Source organism: Tasmannia lanceolata, unplaced genomic scaffold (assembly GCF_043159265.1).
Source record: "Tasmannia lanceolata isolate RefF3 unplaced genomic scaffold, GAP_Taslan_0.1 ptg000008l, whole genome shotgun sequence".
Classification (NCBI taxonomy): Eukaryota; Viridiplantae; Streptophyta; class Magnoliopsida; order Canellales; family Winteraceae; genus Tasmannia; species Tasmannia lanceolata.
Genome location: NW_027518685.1, coordinates 67248544 through 67268698, shown reverse-complemented (window position 1 = coordinate 67268698; position 20155 = coordinate 67248544). Strand labels below are relative to the sequence as shown.

General features: G+C 35.6%; 1 protein-coding gene and 1 long non-coding RNA gene across 22 annotated transcripts in view; one reads left to right on the top strand and one right to left on the bottom strand.

The window, feature by feature from the left end:
• Positions 1 to 2848: 2848 nt before the first annotated feature.
• LOC143885499 (uncharacterized) overlaps positions 2849 to 20155 on the bottom strand; it is an 18779-nt gene continuing 1472 nt past the window's right edge. The window contains exons 1-4 of one of the 4 annotated variants that reach the window (XR_013253292.1): positions 11662 to 11708; positions 6841 to 7198; positions 5947 to 6403; positions 2849 to 5639 (exon numbers count right to left, since the gene is read on the bottom strand). Coding sequence is in view for 2 of the 4 variants with exons in the window: in XM_077389704.1 (XP_077245819.1) it covers positions 6359 to 6403; positions 6841 to 7198 (403 nt within the window). In the remaining 2 variants the exon portion in view is untranslated. Of the gene's footprint in view, positions 5640 to 5946; positions 6404 to 6840; positions 7199 to 11075; positions 11440 to 11661; positions 11709 to 20155 lie in introns of those variants that run through there. The other 3 variants (XR_013253293.1, XM_077389704.1, XM_077389703.1) reach the window with 3 other exon arrangements.
• The window catches only part of LOC143885500 (uncharacterized), a 16971-nt gene continuing 13215 nt past the window's right edge, over positions 16400 to 20155 (top strand). For 8 of the 18 annotated variants that reach the window (XR_013253299.1, XR_013253313.1, XR_013253301.1 and 5 more), the window contains exons 1-2: positions 16401 to 16837; positions 18385 to 20149. This is a non-coding gene — a long non-coding RNA (uncharacterized LOC143885500). Of the gene's footprint in view, positions 16838 to 18384; positions 20150 to 20155 lie in introns of all 18 variants that reach the window. The other 10 variants (XR_013253304.1, XR_013253312.1, XR_013253307.1 and 7 more) reach the window with 8 other exon arrangements.

The following is a 20155-nucleotide window of genomic DNA, read 5'->3' as shown; positions in this document are numbered from 1 at the left end:
AGCTGAAATTTGGTGCAAAATGGAGTGTAAAATCCACAGACCAAGAAAGACAATGAAATTTTTTTCCCATTTTACCTAAAATTTTGATCTGAAAGTGAAGAACATTTTACCGCAAAATGGTTTTTGGTGCGGAGTGAGTATGAGTTTCACAGTTGTTTCCCAGATGGAGAAATCATTGACTAGAAGATGAAAATTCTTACAAATGGGTTGTGAATTTTAAGTACTTATAAGTTATAACAAAAAAAACCCAGAAAAAAAAGAGAGTTGAAATGGAAGGATTTGAAGATGAGGAAACCCAGATGTATCATTTGTTGGAGAAATAGAAAGAGGAAAGAGAAAAAAAAAGTCCAAACATTTCAGCAATTAATGTTCAAAATAAGAGGTTCAAAAGATGGGTGGAAAATAATTTGAAGTGGGTGTTAAGAAAATAAATTGAGAAGAGAATTGCTCTAGAATGGCAGTGAATGGAACAGAAGAGTAGAGTAGTGCAGAGCAGAGAAAGGAAGAGCCGAGCTTTGTGTAGAAAAAAGAGGGGCAAATGATAGGCTAAAAGTCCTGTAAGAAAGTGGACGTGTCGGCGGCACGTGCGTAGTGTGAGAAGGAGCGTTGGGAAGTGAGCTAAGATCTGACCCTATTTCGGTGTTTTAATTAGTGCTTGTGGGCAGACAAGAGGGCATGGATTTCAGCAAGTCTACATCTTTAGATTCCTTCCTTCCATTAAGATCCAAATCAACCCAACAGGTCCAACTACTGTATATATCATTCCATTAAAATGGTGGGGCCCACCTTATCAAAGCAAGGTGTAAAATGGTAGGCCCCACCTTATACATGAATATGAATTTGGGTGGTCGGACCCACACAACGAATACATGGTGTAAGATGGTGGGCCTGACTCAATGTATGGATTTGGGTTGAGATAGTGAGCACTGGTATACTTGGTGTGCCCCACCCTATTCCTGTGTTTGAGGGAAATTGGTAGGACCCACCGTATCAAAACATGGTGCAAAGTAGGGGGGGTTTTATATTCTGCGGGCAAGAAGTCCATTATTTTTCAAAAAAAAATACTGTAGGACTAACTTCATAGGATGATCCCAACCGTTCATATATTGGGCCACAACTTAAATAAGCATCTCCACAAGATGATCTTAACCCTCCGATTTGTAGAGAGACTGCACATTTAGAAAAACCTCTATAGATTGGGAAGTTGGGATCATCCTATGGAGATGATTTAAGTTGTGGCCCAACAGATGAACGGTTTCGATCATCATATGAAGTGGGTCCACAGTAGTTTTTGAAAAATAAGGGATTTCACAGGCACATAGATGTTGTAATTTACATCAATCATGGACATTTTTGTGTCATTTTACGTACCGTTGTCGGCAATGTTTTGAATTAATATTCAACGATAACAAAATTAAGATTAAGTGTGATTTAATCATTATAACAGCCAATAAAAATTCAAACTTGTAAATTTATTTTAGAGTCAATATTTTTGAATTAATTGGGCCATTTTTTCCACCTCAAACAATTTTTTTTAGAGAAAAATAAATATTAAAATTTGCAAGATTTCAGCCCATATAGCTGACAAATCTTTACCTCCCTTAGGCCATGTTTGGATCTCAAGAAAAATATTTCCGACGGAAACTTTTTCTATGGAAAATGTTTCCTTTCCTCTTTTAGAAGGGAATAATATGATTATGGTTAATTTATAGGGATATATCATGAGGTCCCTCTAAATTAAAATTGAATAGGGTGGATTCAAATTATCAAAAAAAAAAAAGTAGGAATTTTTTTATATTTTTTCCCTTTCCAAACTTTTTCCATAAAATTGCTACACTCCAAGTTTTTGAACACGGAGACTTTGACATTGTCGTTTGTAAAGAGCCATTTTTGCTTTGATCAAAAGCCCAAATATTTTATTCCTTGAAAAATGTAAAGTTTACAGTCAAAGCAAACGAATGGGTATAGTATTTACACCCATCTGCTTTGATACGTCCACTCCTCTTTTCACTTTACAGCAACTAAGAAGACCTTAATGTAGATATTTTGTTAATTGAAAAAGGACGCGGGCCGGGTCGAATCGATTCCTCATATGAGAGCAAACATACCACAATGTTCAAAGGGGATTTTCTAAAACAAAAAGATGTTGAAAATAAAATGAAGATGAACTACAATGCTACTATATTTGGAGGTGGTAGAAAAAAAGAGCAAACTAGTTGGAGCCACCATGCATGCAGAGAATTTTAGCAACTCTTATCTCAAAATTCAACTAAGTACTGAATTGTGTGGCCATTAACCATTTATATTGGGACCTATATTTCTTTCCAGCATGTAAGATTGGCAAATGGCGAAGCCAATAATAAGCTAGTTAGAGCAAGAGTGTCTAAGGAAAGCTTAGAGTTGTTTGATTTTCTCCCTCCTTAGCGGCCGACTACTAGTACTTGTCGGTTTCATTTTTGGTTTTGATATCTACACGTTAGACATTAACTACTTTTGGTTTCATTTTTATTAATTTTTATATGCCTGCCGACCTGTCGTATTTCAATTCTCTTTGTTTGATTGATTTAGCTTGTCTTATTTGTTTCATTCACCTGTTTTTTAGTTCTGTCTCCAAATATCCAGCATTCTCTTCCATTCTCCCTCGTGCAATTTGGACTGTGATTCTCAATGCATTGATTCAAAACTGAAAGCCATAACTAGAGGGAGTTGATATCTGCACTTTAAATTTTGATAATGGCGCTTCACTATTTATTTTATATTTTTGTGAATAGCTGGTACAGTTGATATCTGCACTATAGAAACCATGCAACCTTTATAACAAAAACCCATAATTTATGTTTCAAATGTATACAAAACAAAAAATTAAATGATATCAATATAGTGTTGGCAATCACCACAAGAATAAAACAATGACACACAGCAATTATCACTGTTCACCACTCAAACACAAACACTTGTTCTTTGTCTTCTGCTTAAAACCTTCAAACAAGAAAAATTGCAAAACAGGAACAGAGCATTTAGATGACAAATTGGTGGGCATTTTTGGGGTGAAACATATTAACAGGCAAGTGTACAAGTGTGAGAAACTTATTCATAATCTCAACAATTTTACCTGTTGAAGGCTGCTATCGAGAATAGCATTTTGATTTGTGTACTTCAAAAGTGCCTCACATCAAATGATCAAACTAACCTTCTGATTTGTGTACTTCAAACAGATAGAAAATAAAACGAGAATAGCATATACATCAAATGTTCTTACTGACCTTCAAACAGATAGAAAACAAGACGAGAAGCATATAACAACTTATAATAATAACAATAGGAGATGTAATCCACAATTTCTTATTTTGATACTCGTGCCCTGTCAAGGGGTCTAAGGGGTATGAAACTGATAAATGATCAAGGGACTATCCAATGTTGCCATTTCTTTTTTTAATTCAGTTACGGGTGTTTCTAATCCCTTCCTCTTGTGAGTAACATCGCAGTTAGGCTAGACCCCCAAAAACATCCTTTTATGTTTGGATTGAGGGGATGTCAGAAATTAGAAAGGGTCGGTATTGAAGGAAAAAGGAAACCTTCAAAAGAACTGGATTACAGCCCCTCAATAGCTGAGTTAAAAACATGCATAGGATTAGAGGTATTTCAAGAACCACAAACGGATTACTGCTAATAAGTCAACCAACAATCAGCTTTCGATTGGTAAAGGAATTCAATTAAATAATTAAATCGGCTACCAGGGAAATGTTGAGCTTCGAGTCAGTACAATCAACAGTACAGATCTTGTACAGTTGAATTACTTGTATCAGATTAGAGACAATAGCAATAACAATACACAACCGACAATCAACATTCAGTGAGTAAAATCCTTCAACTAAATGACTAAAATCATATTCTAAGGTCACTTTAGATCTCTGGATCATCACAATAAAGAAAACAAATCAAGTGTAGTTGAAAATACTTGAATTACTTGTTTCGGATTACAGGCAAAAACAACAAAATCATTAAAATAATGTTTTAATCTCTGTTTCAAAAAGAAGCCAAATCAAATCCTAGTCACTTTGAATGCCACGATCGAGTACCCAGATGAAATAGTCATAATTATGGAGTCAAAGGATATCTTATTTACTTTGAAGGGTGAAAATGTGGATTCGGACAGGAACTCATCCAGCGTAAAAGGGAGTTGACACGACAGAGTCGACGATGATGCTGAGACGTTTTAAAACTATGGTTGTAATGGCAGATACCTTTCCTCAGATTAAAATTGAAAAAAATAAATTGTTGGTACGAGAGGACTAAACAATAAAAAGTTGTAAGATTTATGGACCTTCTAATTGAACAGGCTCAATGCCACAAACCATCATTGCTGCTTAAAAGGTTGAACCAAAACCTTCAAAACAACCAAAACACCTCTGATGAAACCTGCTCTATAAAGGTAACAGGGAACACCATATATTGATATGAGAGTGCTGAAATAATGAAGACTAGAGGTTTGTAAGAAACAAGTTGAACAAAGTCATGCTCAGAAAGACCACTAGAGACACACCTTTTCTATCAAGGTAACAGGTAAGAGGTAACACCATATATTGAAACAAGGGGTTTGCTAGGGACCATCACAGAAAGGCATTTTGTGGCAAGCTGTTGCATTTGAGAGCAGCCACCTCAGATGAATAAAGTTCATAAAACAAAATCTGATGAAAAGTGAGCCTGTGAGGCTGCTCTCACATGCAACAGCCAGCCATGAAATGCCATCCGGGATAGTCGCTAGCAAATCCCTTGAAGCAATATATGTACCACAACCCAATCAATGTAACCATCTACTAGACACATAAGATATAATCTAGCTAAGCGAACCATGAATATGCAGTAGCCTGAAACCATCATTAGATGAACAATCTTAATTGTCTAGTCAGAAGATTTTTGTCCTCGTTGAATATGAACCCGTAGTTAATTTCTCATTTTCTAGCATTTGAATATAACACACCGCAATAGAGTTTTCAAATGAACAATTCAGATATGATGCCAATGTAAATTCCGTAACGGGAAGAAGTTAGGAAAAGACCTTTTCAATTCTTCAGATATGGTAGGAAGAAGTTAAGAAAAGACCTTTTCAATTCAGATGTGGCAGGAAGACGTTAAGAAAAGACCTTTCAAATTCAGATAAGGCGCCAATGTAGAAATGAATAGTGATACAAATAGATGTGTCCATATTACCTTTTGGTAATACAGGTTTCCAACTGTAAAAAATTGCACACCCAATGGTGTTCATCCTGATCAGTCTGGTGTGCCCAGCTAGTCTAGAACATTGCCTCCAGTCCCGAGGTGATCAAGTGTTCAGCTTGATTATTAACATTATGTCCTCATTTTATGTTAAAATCATGTCTTTTATCCTACAGTCATATCCTTTTATCCAGGTGAGGATCACCCAATAATGGTGAGACTAGAGGTAATGGTGGCACGCTAAATGAGTGGAACAAATGTCTAAGTGTGCCACATGTATTATAATGTGACAAAAAAACATAACGGCAGCCCCATCCTTCTAGAAAAACAGTCAATTGAAATTCATTTTATTGAAGAAAATATCATACCAAATTTCCTTGTCATCTTGCTGTGTTTCCTGTTAGACATAGGATTGCTTGAATCTGTAACATAACAAAAAGATGCCATTTTGATTGTGACCCTATCAAAATGGTGGGTTCTTTAAGAATTTGCCCTAAAATTAATAATTTCCATTTGTAGGTTGACATTATACATTCACCATGGGTTTATCCACAAAGCATTGAATAGTAACCATGAGGTCAACTGCCACAACAACAAAAAATGAATGCCATGCAGTTTTCCCATGAGGAAAAAGGTCTTGAGGCAAGAAATAACACCATACACCTGATCATTTTTCAAAAAAAAGAAAGAAAAAAAGAACAGAAAAAAAAATCGAGATGTTTTTTTTACCTTTCTCACTAGCAAACTTAGTCTCTGAATTCTTGACCTTCCCCTTCTCTCTGTTGGTATCCTGCCTACTTGGCCGCTGAGATTTCTTTTGCAAATTATTCCAATTATCAATAATAGATGCCAAATTTGAAGAGCTTTTGCTAACTGATGCCCTGTTCTTGACTGCAGTTCTTTTTTTACCACCCTCTTTCTAAATTGCTTCTCCAACTACAGACGCTCTAATATTTTCGGAATTCAATGATTTGGGTTTCAAATTGCCAGCTCTTGCAGTAGAAGTCGAATGACCATCTTCATCAGATGACTCAGGGACCAGAGAGCATGTCTCAGAGACCTGTACCTACTCTAAATCTTCTGAAATATTGTAGCTTCTCAGCAATTCCTTTGTGGGTTCTCCAAGTTCCAGAAGGTTATGTCAAAGTACATATGATTTCAGCTCATCACGCAATCGCTGAAAAGGCTGTGAATTCAAGCCACAATGCATTAGCAAATTAGAAGTATGTGGGAAAGAAAAATCAAGACAGGCAATGTCACAAATATCGTTCTTGGGAATTTCTAGGCAAAGAAAAATCTCAGAATATATTAAATTTCTTTTATTTTTTCCAGGTTTATATCAGGAAAAAAAAAAGTTATTTAAAAATACATAAATATATAAAATTTAAGAAAAATATATAATATAAAAAAATCGTAAAAATGTCAGGATAACATCATGATATTATTGCAATATTTTATGATATTATTGCTATATTTTTAAAATCTAGGGATTATTTCGGAATTGTCGTTTTATCAAAATGTCGCCATAAAAACGTGATAATTTGAAAATATTGGAGATATTTGTGGCATAGAATACAAGCAATGTGTGTAATGTGAAATTGAAGAATATACGGACCTAGATACCTCACATCCAGACTCTAAGGCAAGCTTGAAAAACCCAAGTGAAATTGAATGCTTAGCGGCAGATTCAGATATCTTAATCTGTGATATCCAATAAGAGACGGATGAGAGAACACTGAATTTCCGCCTGTTTGTCGACTTTGACGCATCAAAGGCAGGTGTATCACAATTTCCCTGGCTGCTAGTTGATTTCTTTGTTCTAATTTCTGATATTGGAGTAATGCTGCTAACCGGTCTCGGTAGTGGGCTGACAGAAGACTTGGCAGGAATTGAGATGCGTCTGGGTGGTTTAGCAGTTTTTTCCTTGTCAGAAAGATCAAGAACACTCACACTTTTGCTTACATTTGAGACAGCCCGACCCCTGCGCAAGTATGAAATTAATCTCTTCATCTTCTTCTACAGAGGATGTTGTAAACATCTAAATTTGAAATACATAAATATAGAAAGAAATAAAATTTTATATTATAGCTAAAATCTGCCATAAACCAAAATATCTTTCTCCCTCCCATTTTAGAAGGAAATTATATGCTGAAAGGCCGTATGAACACATAAAGGCGGTACGATAAAGGTACCATCCTTGAGATTTGGTCCAACAGCAGCCCGTCAAAAAGTGAGCTGCTGTAGGATCAAATATGAAGGATGGGATGCTGAGTACGTATTCATAAGACCTTTCATTATATAATTCTCTTAGAAACAAGTCATTTCTCTCATATCTTGCTACTAGACACACCATCTCTCTACCATCTTTTCTTTACACAGAGTTCAATTGTACATGCTCTTTAGAAGATCTTTTTTTCATGTATTTATTTATCCCTTGATCTCATACACCAAAGAAAACAAGATTAAAAATAAATAAAAGGTTTGAAATTTTGAATGTAGTAGGAAGAGAGGACATCAAAATTTCGAATTTAAATATAACTGTGAAGTTAGATTTCTAATGGGTCATGATTAGTTCAACATGTCGAAGTGAATATGTAAAAGTTTTAACCTAAAATTTGTTTAGAAAGCTTTAAATATGTAGTTTTATCATCAAAATGATGTATTGCAAGCAAAGATTATAATTAAATAAAATAATAACTTCAAAGAAATCTATATCAAACAAATTTGATCTGGAAATTTATAAATGATAAAGTATGCATATGATCGGTTACTATAAAATGCATAAAACAATAACCAAAAGAAAAAATTTATTTAAATAAATAAAATTTAAGAATAGCTTATGCGCAATTTGTTTATGTATGGATCTAATAAATAAAGAATAGAATAATAAAAGAAGAGGATTAAATCTTTCACGATGCTTGCGATTCGTGGGTCCAATCACTGATGGTGGATCTGTCATGGATGGATTGAGAAGTTGGTATTCCGTAGAAGCCCTGTGTGAAAATCAATATGAATGCCGAAGATTTGATGCGCGCATCGCCCCAATATATAAGATCGAGATTAAATAAAATGCTTTGGAAAAAAGTATAAATTCTAGTTTGTATTTGTGTATTAATGGCTTGTATGGTGAAAAAAAAACAATTGTAGAAAGTCTACATTATAGTAAAGTGTGTGCAGAGAAAGAAATGACTTTTTTTAAGAGAGTTCTCCTGTAACCTTTTGAGCAATAGGAGGCGAGGAAGAGAGAGAGAGAGAGAGAGAGAGAGAGAGAGAGAGAGAGAGAGAGAGAATTGCACCAGTCGAGGGAAATATCCCCACCCCACCCCCTTCTAGGATTTTGAGGGGAAGAGAGAAATGAAAGATCCTCTTGAGAGGAGAGCCTACTGTTATTTTTTTAGAAGTAGGATAGGAGTCCATTTTTTGTACTGCTATAAAAGAAAATGGAAGAAAAAAAAAGATATTGGGGGAGTGCTTAAAATAAAAATGATTATTTTTAATTGAAATAGGGTTGTATGTCAAAAAAAGAACATTTTCTATAGTAGGAAAGTTCGTCGAAAATTGTGTTATCTTTTCTGAAATGACACGTCAATGGTGTTTTATTCAATTTCGCGTACTGTGAGAAAGACTATAATGCCTAGTTCATTTTTAATTGTTCCTGTTTTTTAATCTCCACCACCACCGACGACCGTCGCTGCAACTCGAAAAAGGTTGAAGAAGAGGAGAAAGAAGACGATGAAAAAGTAGACAAATTAGATGAAGAAAAGAGCGTGAAGAAGGAAACAAAAGAATCGACAATGGAAAAAGTAAAAGACTCCAGAAAAAAATTTTAAAAAAGAGAGAGAGAGGAAGCAGAAATTGGGGCCGTGTCGGTGAGAATTGCGGCCGACTTCGTGAAATGTGGCGTCATTGAGTCGGCCGAAAAATCTCACAGAGTCGGCTCTAAATTTCACCAAGCTGACTTTAAAAAATACTGAGTCATTCCTAAATCTCACCGAGTCGACCCCAATTCCACCAATACGACCCCAACATTCTCTTCTTCCCCTTTTTCATTTTTTCCGATCCATTCTTTCGAGTGTCGATTCTCCTTTTTTTCCTTCTCCCTCTTCTTTTCTATTTTTCTAGCATCTTCTATTTTTCCCGACATCGATTCTTTTTGTTTTCTTCTTCCTCTGCTTCTTCTTCCTCCTTCAAGTTGCAGCAATGGTCAGCAATGGTGGTGGAGATTAAACAATAGGAAAACAAAGAAGAATGAGAATAAGGCATTTTGGTCTTTTTAATCGTACAACACCAAACATACATGAAATGTCATAATGGTTCCATTCTAAAGTAATTTCTCCAACAGAACACAGTTTTTGAGAAACTTTCTCTTCTATATTTGGATGTATGTAATTAGAAGATTTATTAGAAAGAACAAAGATTTTAGAAATATAAGTAAAAGAAACTTTTTGGAAAAAATAAGGACTGTAGCCTTTTACTAGTTATGGTAAAAGGTAATCTTTTATTGAAATAAAAAATAAAAGAACAATAGGTTACAATGAGAATTTATATGGTGGCCGACCGTGAAAATCACAAGGGCAGAGTGTCAAAACTCTGCTCCTTGATTTTTTATCCTGGTCAAAGCCCCTTTTTTGACTTTCCACTTAGATCAAAAATCAAGGGGCAGAGATTTGACACTCTGCCCTTGTGATTTTCACGATCGGCCACCATATAAAAACTCGGTTACAATTACCCCTCTTTTTCATCTCTTTTCTATATAACAAGTGACAAAGAAGCAAACACATGAATAATATGTAGGTTGTAATTTAAATAGAATAAAATTAAACTAAATAGACACCTATAGGATACCCCTCTTGTGTGCTTGATTTGAAAGTGTGGTATCTCAAAAATAAATGAAAAAAAATAGTAAGAAAAAACTAGTGGACACAGTAAACAGATTGGGGCAACAACATACAACATCCAATGAGAACACTCTCAATGGCAGCTCCTACACGAACCTTGCTCTGAATTGTTGCCTTGAGCACACAGGACCACATAAAATGAAATTTATACAACAACCTGGCTTTGATACCAAATATGATGTGGAGCGGAAGTGAAAACCAAGTGGATTCTAAACATCGGCAGCAGAAATCATTGAAGCTTCTAAACTTATACAGTTATACTCTTTGATTTGGTATGCTCTGATACCAATCAATGTAGAGTGGTCAGCAAAAGCAACTTTTAATCACAGCAGTAGAAACTCTAGAATTGGTGTGCTTTGAAGCCACTACATATTCAGTCCTTAACTTAAATCCAAAGACGGAGCAACAAATATGAAATTGAGGCGCCCACTACAAAAATCTTTACCTCCCTTCGGCCATGTTTGGATCTCAAGAAAAATGTTTCCTTTCCTCGATTTAGAAGGGAATAAATTTTTGAATTAATTGGGTCATTTTTTCCATCTCAAATAATTTATTTTAGAGAAAAATAAAGATTAAAATTTGCAAGATTTCAGCCCATATAGCTGAAAAATCTTTACCTCCCTTAGGCCATGTTTGGATCTCAAGAAAAACTATGCATGGGTGTAAAAATTGTGGCCCCACCCTAATGCATAGGTTAGTCTAGATTATGGTGGGCCCCACCCTAATGCATAGGTTATTATGAATTCATGAAGGATGCTGTATATGTGAGCATCCATTGGGGTGCAGCTGTCGAGCAAAGATATATATTTTACAGTTTTGTTCTTTACCAAGGAACCAATAGTGACCAAGGGTTAAATGGAGAAGATTAATAGAGTTGAGAAAATGGTTTTACGATGTTGACATGAATTTTCACAATGTTAGCACTGATGGAAGCTAAATTTTGATGGCAGTAGACGAAACCTTGGCTACACTGGGTTTTTTAAGTTAGGCTCCTTCATCCAGATGTACCTGTGTGTGGATCATACAAACTCAAATGATAGTATTAACTATTAAGCAATCCCAGAAAACATGAACACATGGTTGAAATCATGGCAATCCTAGAAAATCCAAAAGCCGTGACTGCAATAAGATAGTACAAAGCAATATAATTATTAACTGCATATTAGATCATAAACTCTTAACACAGGAGATGCATAAATTAAAAGATTAAGTGGAAAGTTTGTGAATTAATATTCAACTAACATTCAAAAAAAGAGTAAAGAAGGAAAAGATGAAAAGAAAATCTGATCTTGCCAACAGGAGACCACTGGAGCAAAATAAATAAAGCAAATCAAATGTTATATCTGGATGGTAAAGGGTAAAACATCAAAGATAAAGGGCAAAATGAAAGAGAAAAAAAAGGCAAAATCTGGATGTAAAGGAACATAGCTGAAGTCTGAATCTCTGTTATCCCTTTCCTTTGGTTCTTGCAATGAAGAAATATAGCTAACAAAGAAAGGAGGAGGGTGCAAGGATAAGAAATGAGAAAGAAGCTGAATAAACTTACCAGTGAGCAGATGGATGTATTTGTTGTTCCTTTCCATTAATCCAAAAATGGCAAACGATTTCTTACAGGAGGGAAACCCAAAAAACTTTTCCAAAGAAACCTTTTCCTAAGGCGAATGACATTTTGTAATCCTACAGGCTTAGTATATATTATAGGTAGATTATATAGATATATATACCCATCATGTGACCAAAATTGAACATTTTAGATTTTCGGATAATTCTTTAGTCATACTCATGTGAAGAATATTTCTTATCTTGATTGAAGTTAAATATATTTTTTAAAATGCAATAAAAGAGAGTATTCCTCGGCTCCTCTGTCTATACACAGATGGAAAGGACATTTTTACTACATACATAATGCCAACTGAGGAGATGTCAACACGCGCAAATTGTCAACGACACGTCTACATGCGAAGAACATGAATGACTCGCGATTGGCAAGGAAAACGTCACCGAGCGCAGAACGCAAATGTCGCTATCGATTCAAGCAGAATGCAAACGACTCTCAGGGTTTACAAGCCGTTCTATTTCAACTAAATGACAAAAGAATAGAAACAAAACGCCAATGCGAGGGATAGTTGAATTAAAGGGAAGGACTTACTTGGGAAGATAAATTCATTGCATCCTTAATCCAGATAAAATCTATAGCTGGGAAAAGTATAGGTACAGTGCTTGAAAGTAAAGATAAAATGTTAAAACTTGTTTGGATTTTGGTTCTGGTACCTCTTCCTTGGAGACAAACGTCTCTTTATATACCTTTATTTGGATAACGGTAAATACTTGAATTTACCCCTCCCTTTAATATTCGTCCGCCTTATGAATCAAGGGTAATTTTGTCATTAGAAGTTGGATTAGAATTAGCGCTTCTTTAGAAAAGCCTATAAATACAACTTTAAGATAGATTAAGAACTCTAAACTGTCTTTGTGGCCCTAAGAGAAGATCCATGAGGGGAAAGAGAGGAAGAACGTGATTCAAGAAGAGAGAACGTGAATCGAGGTAAGATCTATGTTCTATATAAGGTTTAGCATGTTGAGAACACTAAAAAAATGATTAAAGTATTTAAAAGATAAGATTTGTGATCAATATGGCTTAGAATAAGAATATTTTGACTGATCTTGGATTCCTAGGGTTAGTATCGCCCTTCAACCCCCAACAAACCCAAGAATTGGCAGTTATGTCATAGAATTTTAGTTTTAGAAAGCTTAACCTAAAAGATTAGATTATTTTACAATAATTACTCATACCAATTCGGAGCGTGCAATTAATTTAGATGGATTCCTCTCGTCGATATGAATCCAACGAATCCAACCATGAGCGAATCGGATCTAAAACGGAAAAGTTATGGTCCGTTGAAGTTTTGGGAAAATCGGGACGAATCTGGAATTTTGGCAAAAACCAATTATGAATAGTGTTGCGGGCGTCAGATGAATAGTGTTAGGCATCCGATGAATAGTAAACCGAGAACCCGAAAGTGTGCAGAGATGTCCAATGAATAGTGTTGGGCATCCGATGAATAGTGGTGCGGGCGTCCGATGAATAGTGTCGGACTTCCGAACCCATTGAAAATTTTGAAGTATTTTTCTTAATTTTGGGAGGTTTTAACCATTGCTTTGGCCACTATCCTAGGCCTATTTATTGATATGAATGCCATTGTTTGGGATAGGTATTGTGCCCTAAAAATTGTTGAAGGAATATATATTCGGCATTTGAGGTACATAATTTCGTACTACTTTAGTGTTGCGATTTACCTTTTGAATACTATGCCATTGTTGATTGTGAATCCCAAACTCTCTGAATCTTTGGAGCCATTGATAAACTTTAGACTTGACTTGGGTCTTGCATGCTAATTCCGTTATTTTTTGAAATCTATTGAATCTTATGGCAAAGAGACTTACATTGAATGATTTTTCCATTATATGAATCTTTTGTGAAAACCCATTTGTGATTCCTTCGCGCTTATGAACTTTGACCACTGTGTGACCATCTGCATTGACAACCTTATGAAAAATCTATGTGAATTACTATCTTTGAATGTCGAATGAACTCTATTGAATTTGGTAATTTGGTTCACCTACGCGGTGTAATACTTTAGACTTGTGAAACCCCTTTCAGTTTTTCTAACGGTATGAATCTTTGAACTATCAGACATCCTCTACTATATGAATCCACTTTGGAATTAATGTAAAACAATCACTTTGAACCTTGAATACCTATATATATATATATATATATATATATATATATATATATGGGAATTGCTAACGTCCTTCGCAAAAGACATTTCCCGGGTGGTTTGTCGTACGTCAGACCAGCCACCTCGTAAATGGAGACAACTGTTTTTGTCTCCATTCACGAGGTGGCTGGTATGATATGCGACTGGCCAGCCGCGAAAAGCCTTTAGCGATGGATCCTAGCAAATCCCATATATATATATATATATATATATGAGAGAACATTTCCTACACACTTGTGTAGGTAAGTTACCTACACACTACCTTAAAATACAGTGGGGGCCCACATTGTTTGGGTGATCCAAACCATTCATTTGAATGATCCTCACATAGATAGAGTGTCCACAAAAAATCAAATCCATAGGATCATCCCAACCATTCAAACTATGGAGGCAAAAAATGGACTAATTTGTGAAGGTTTATACACGTCCATTTTACCTCCACAAATCGTAGGGTTGGGATGATCCTATGGATCTGATTTTTTTTGGACACCCTATGAATTGTTTGGATCACCCAAACAATGTGGGCCCCCACTGTATTTTAAGGTAGTGTAGGTAACTTACCTACACAAGTGTGTAGGAAATGTTCTCTCTCTCTCTCTCTCTCTCTCTCTCTCTATATATATATATATATATATATATATATATATAGAGGAAACTGTTGTTGAGCTTAAGCTCACCAAACTTATGGTGAGCTAGCTTGCCCAATCACATGGGGGCCCACTTTGTTAGGATGATCCAAACCATTCATTTGAAAGTCCTTTACATAGATGGGGGGTGTACCAAAAATCAGCTCCATAGGATCATCCTAACCCCTCCATTTGTGGAGGACAAAAATGAACAGACACAAATTTGCCCCATTTTTGTCCTCCACAAATGGTCCTCTACAAATGGAGGGGTTAGGATGATCCTATGGAGCTTATTTTTGGTACACCCCCTATCTATGATAAGGCCTTGCAAATGAATGGTTTGGATCACTCCCCAAAATGTGGGACCCATGTGATTGGGCAAGCTAGCTCACCATAAGTTGGTGAGCTTAAGCTCACCAACAGTTTCCTCATATATATATATATATATATATATATATATATATATATATATATATATATATATATATATATCGAAAAAGTGTTGCTACTCGGTCTTGTAGCTAAGCTTATCTACTCGGTCGGGTTAAATACAGTGCGGGCCCACATTGTTTGGGTGATCCAAACCATTCATTTGAAAGTCCCTTACTTAGATAAGGTGTCCACAAAAAATTAGACCCATAGGATGATCCTAACCCATCCAACAATGGAGGGGAAAATGGGAAAAAATGGACAGACATAGTGTGTCCACAAAGAGGAAGGGAAGTTTTACTGTTCACAGACACGTGTCATCCTCCCCTTCCTCCTCCCGTTTATTTTGATTTTCTCAAATTCCCAAAAAATAAGCAAAAAATACAAAAAAAAAAAAAAAACAGGAAAAAAACCATTAAAATAGGGGAAACCCTCTTTTGCCGAGAATATTGCCCTCTATATCTCTCGCTCGCCCCCAAAATCTCGCCTAAGAGAAAATCTCAGTCGAGATTTTTGACCCAAGATTCCCACGAAGACTCTCTCTCTCTCAAAAATCTCGGTATCGCGAGATCATTAGCAAAGCCCGAAAATCCTCACCGAACTTATCTTCTCAGGATCGCCTTGACACACGCGCCACAACTGCCATACAGCTGCTTCATCAACCACGAAGTTTCTGATTTGTGATTTGTGATTTTCGGTCTTGGGATTTGTCCGAAATTTTGTATGTTCTTTCTACTTAGAAGCCTGATTGATGTTTTTTTGGGTATTCTCTCCCATATTTCTGCCCCTCTTCAAGAAACCCTATATATTTGAAAAGTGTTGCTACTCGGTCTCGTAGCTAAACTTATCTACTCGGTCGAGTTAAAAATAGTGCGGGCCCACATTGTTTGGGTCATCCAAACCATTCATTTGAAAGTCCCTTTCCTAGATAGGGTGTCCACAAAAAATCAGACCCATAGAATGATCCTAACCCATCCAACTGTGGAGGGGAAAATGGGAAAAAAATGGACAGACACACAGTGTGTCTACCTACAAAGAGGAAGGGAAGTTTTACTGTTCATAGACACGTGTCTTCCTCCCCTTCCACCTCCCATTTATTTTGATTTTCTCAGGTTCCCAAAAAATACAAAAAAAAAAAAAAAAAAAAAAAAAAACAGGAAATAAACCATTAAAATAGAGAAAACCCTCTCTCGCCGAGAATATTGCCCTCTGTATCTTTCGCTCGCCCTCAAAATCTCGCGTAAGAGAAAATCTCGGTCGAGATTTTCGACCCAAGATTCACACGAAGACTCTCTCTCTCCAAAATCTCGGTATCGCGAGATCTTTAGCAAAGCCCGAAAATCCTCACCGAACTTATGTTCTCAGGACTTGTAAATTTACAAATGAATGGTGATCAGGAATACTTTTTTTGTAAATGTTTGACCTGTGCATCGGTAATACTTTTTTTTTTTTTTTGTCATCTTGATTTGTAATCTTCGGTCTTGGGATTTGTCCGAAATTTTGTGTCTTCTTTCTACTTAGAAGCCTGATTGTTGTTTTTTTTTGTTCTTCTCTCCCATATTTCTGCCCCTCTTCAAGAAACCCTATTTCAGGGTAAATTTTAGAAACCCTGTTTCAGGGTAAATTTTAGAAACCTTGTTTCAGGGTAATTTACCCATGTCACCTTTTAGAAACGCTACCTCTCTGTTCTTTTCTTTTTTTCATTTATGAAATTTCTTGGATTTGGGATTCTTCCGAGTTTTTCTTACTTATGATGATGATTCAAAGCTAGGTTTCTTTTTCTTTTCTCAGTTTTTTCCTCAAGGGCAGTAGAAATGAAAAAGAGATTGGAAAAGATGGATTAAGATTGCTAGGGTTTCAGGTTTGGACAGCTTCTTTCCAGCAGGTTTGTGTTTTTTTTTTTGTTTAATCTGATGATACTTCGGAGATTATGAGGGTACTACTTTTTCCAGAGGATGTTGATGATGGCCGGCTTACTTGAATTATCTAAAATGTTCTTACAGGCAGCATAGTTTAAGACCACTTGATGTTGTACTATGCATGTGTTCATTGGGACTTGCTAGGCAATTTTAAGAAAATCCACGGAGGCTAAATTGCTTAGCAAGCCCATTTATTCAACTGCTTTTCCTACTGCTTACATATTTCCCCTTCGCTACTTTATAAATAATTTAGAGAAAATCTATAAATCCATCTTTTAAATTCATTTTTTATGAATTATTTACTTCCCTTAGCCATGTCGTCCAAGTAGAAATACTATATCAACAGATATTTTTATTTTTGTGTTTTCTAATAAATTATTTTAGGTGTTAGTTTGTTTTTTCCAGTTCTTTTTCCGTGTTTTAATCACCAACTGGATTATATATAATGTATTTCCTTCCTGCTCAGGCCATTTTCTAATCATGTTTGAATTTGAAAATTTAGTCGTGGTATTTCTGTATTTTACTTAATTGTGAACTGGAAAATTTAGAATAAATGAGTCTCTTTGAATTTCGATGAAGAGATAGTTTCTTTGAATTTAACTTCTTGACTTTGGTTTTCTGTACACACCCTTCCAACCATCAAACATTGTTATTTTTAATGTTTACTTAATTCTGAGCTAGAAGATTTAGAAAGGATGAGTTTCTTGGGATATAAGTTGTTCACATTGGCTCTTTGCACGCACCCTTCCAACCATCAAACAGTGGTGTATATTTTTGACAAAAGCTAATATGTAGAAATTAAAATGCAATGATATCATTTCTTTAATTTTACCCGGCTCAATCTTTTTATTTCATCTTTTTAGTAACAAGCCTTCAGTTACAGGTCAAAAGCTCTTTCATTTGGTTCGTTTCCTTATCTTATTTCAGAAGTTTAGACTATGATTATTACGTAATTCTTGTGGAATATTGTTGTATATTTTTCTCTATTTCCCTTTTTGAACTGTGCATTACATAATTTTCATTTATAGTGTGTTGAGATGTTGGAACTTTGGGTTTATTGGTGGTGTGTTGTTATCATTTATTGCTTGTGTGTGATTTTTTTTTTTAGCTTGTGATGTTGTGTTCTGAGGTTTTCTTATAGATTGGATTCTGAGGATTGTGTAGTTAAATGCATCCGGAAAGACTAGAGTTTTGAGAATTCATGCCATGAACTCAAACGAGTCTATGGAAATTCATGCCAATGCACTCATACGAGTCCACAGGATGTCTGGCTAGCCAAGATCCGTCCTCAATTCTCGGAAGGCTGTACTTTGGGCACTGCAGCCGTTAATCATCAGATATACTCTTTAAGTTTACTTAATTTGGGAATTTGTTTTTCTTAAACTTTATTATTTTACTTTATTATTTTACATTCTAATTAGGACATTTCACTGATATATATTTTGTGGTGAATCTCTTTAAAATTCTTTAGATCATCTTCAATTCTCTTACGTCGCTATTCTTTTTTTGGTAGGTGAGCTGGGTTTGAACCTGGGCCATAGTCGTCTTTGCTATTCTTTCTATGCACTCAGTGGCATTTTTCATGGCCTCAATGATTTAATTTATGAAATCGATATAGGAAGTATTCAATGGATGGGTATGCTAAAGTGTTAATAAGTATTAGTTTTTCCTTGCTGTCCATGCATCGTCCATCCTTGCATTTCTCAGGTATGCATTTCTGCATTTTTTTCCTTAAGTTTTGGTGAAAAAAAATTGCTTGCATTCCATCTGGGATTTTACAATTTCAGGAGGAATTTGTTTCTTCCAACTCTGACAATTGGTTTGGGTTAATGGACACAACAATGATGGATTCAGAACCCATTTATTTTACGCATTTGGTTGTTGTGGGAGTTGCGGGTCAATGTTTTTAACTTCATAGCATAGGTACATCCTTTCTTCGTAGGTTTGTTTCCTACTTAGTGAGGCTTTTGGACTTCTGGTAATACAAGTTGTATGTTTTCCTCTTCATTCTTTGCAGTGATTATTCTTTCCATGTTGAAAAGCTTCCTACATATACCCAATATTGGGTTATGTGTCTGGAGTTGTAACAATATCATACTTTGCAGAGCTATCTTGAGGATCTATTTTGATTGCCTGATGGTGATAGAAATGAGGATTGTGCTCCTGAACTATTTCTTTTGCATTGGCTACCACCATTGTAAAATTATTTTAACACAATATACCAAGTTCATTCGGTTGTAGTATTTAATCCATCAATTTCCGTATTTAGAATATGACAGGATCTACAAATGTTTCAAAATTGATGAAGTTAAATGTGATGTTGATGTATTCGTGATATCAGTAATTGATGCTATGTGGATGATATGAAATGGATGAGAATGCAGCCAAGCAAGTGTGAGATTTTATTTCCTAAAAAAAGATAATGCTATTAATTTTTTTTTAAAAAAAATGCTATTTTTCCCACTAATCTTTCTGATATTTTTCCCTCTTTATAATAGTAGATGTTTTTGTTTATAAGATCAAAGTCTCTTTCTCATGCTCTTCAAGGTTGGGCATCGAAGTACCTCCAGCTTCTTTTCCTTTTTCCCCAATTTTTCCTGTCTATGAGCCTTCCGGTTATTGGGATCTTTTACCAGATCTGGTTGGAAGTAGTGGAACTTTGAGAGAGAGAGAGAGAGAGAGAGAGAGAGAGAGAGAGAGAGAGAGAGAGAGAGAGAGAGGCCTTTTTGCAATTGTCTACAGAGGTAATTATATGATTCTCTTTATTATTTAGATAGATCTATTGTACCATTGAGTTCACGTCCTCTATTTCAAGGTCTAACTCAGAAACCATACTATCCACTCTGTATAAGTATTTAAGATTTTCTATGGTTTCCCTTCTTCTCTTAAATATTTGAAAACGATGAAAATCAATCCAATGATCTTTTCTAATGATCTCTGCAAATTTCTTATGAGCTTGATTTTGGGAGCCAGTATTGGTGACTTTTTGATAGCAACTATGGGTGATTTTGAGAGAGTATTGGTGGCTTTTCAGATTCTCAAGTATGTATTAAGTACAATAGCAATTAATGAAGTTGAGAGCATATATCAATTTCACTGCCATGAAGGTGATAAGTGCAATGAAATTTGGATGTGGTTGCTGTGTTTTCTTTCTTCTTTTTTTAAATCTACAGAGTAGCCCCTGCAAAGGTTATTGTAGCTTGAATGGTACGGGGAAAAACCTTTGACATTCCACATTGAGTAGCCCCTGCAAAGGATGGGTTGTGGTAGCTTGAAAGGTATGG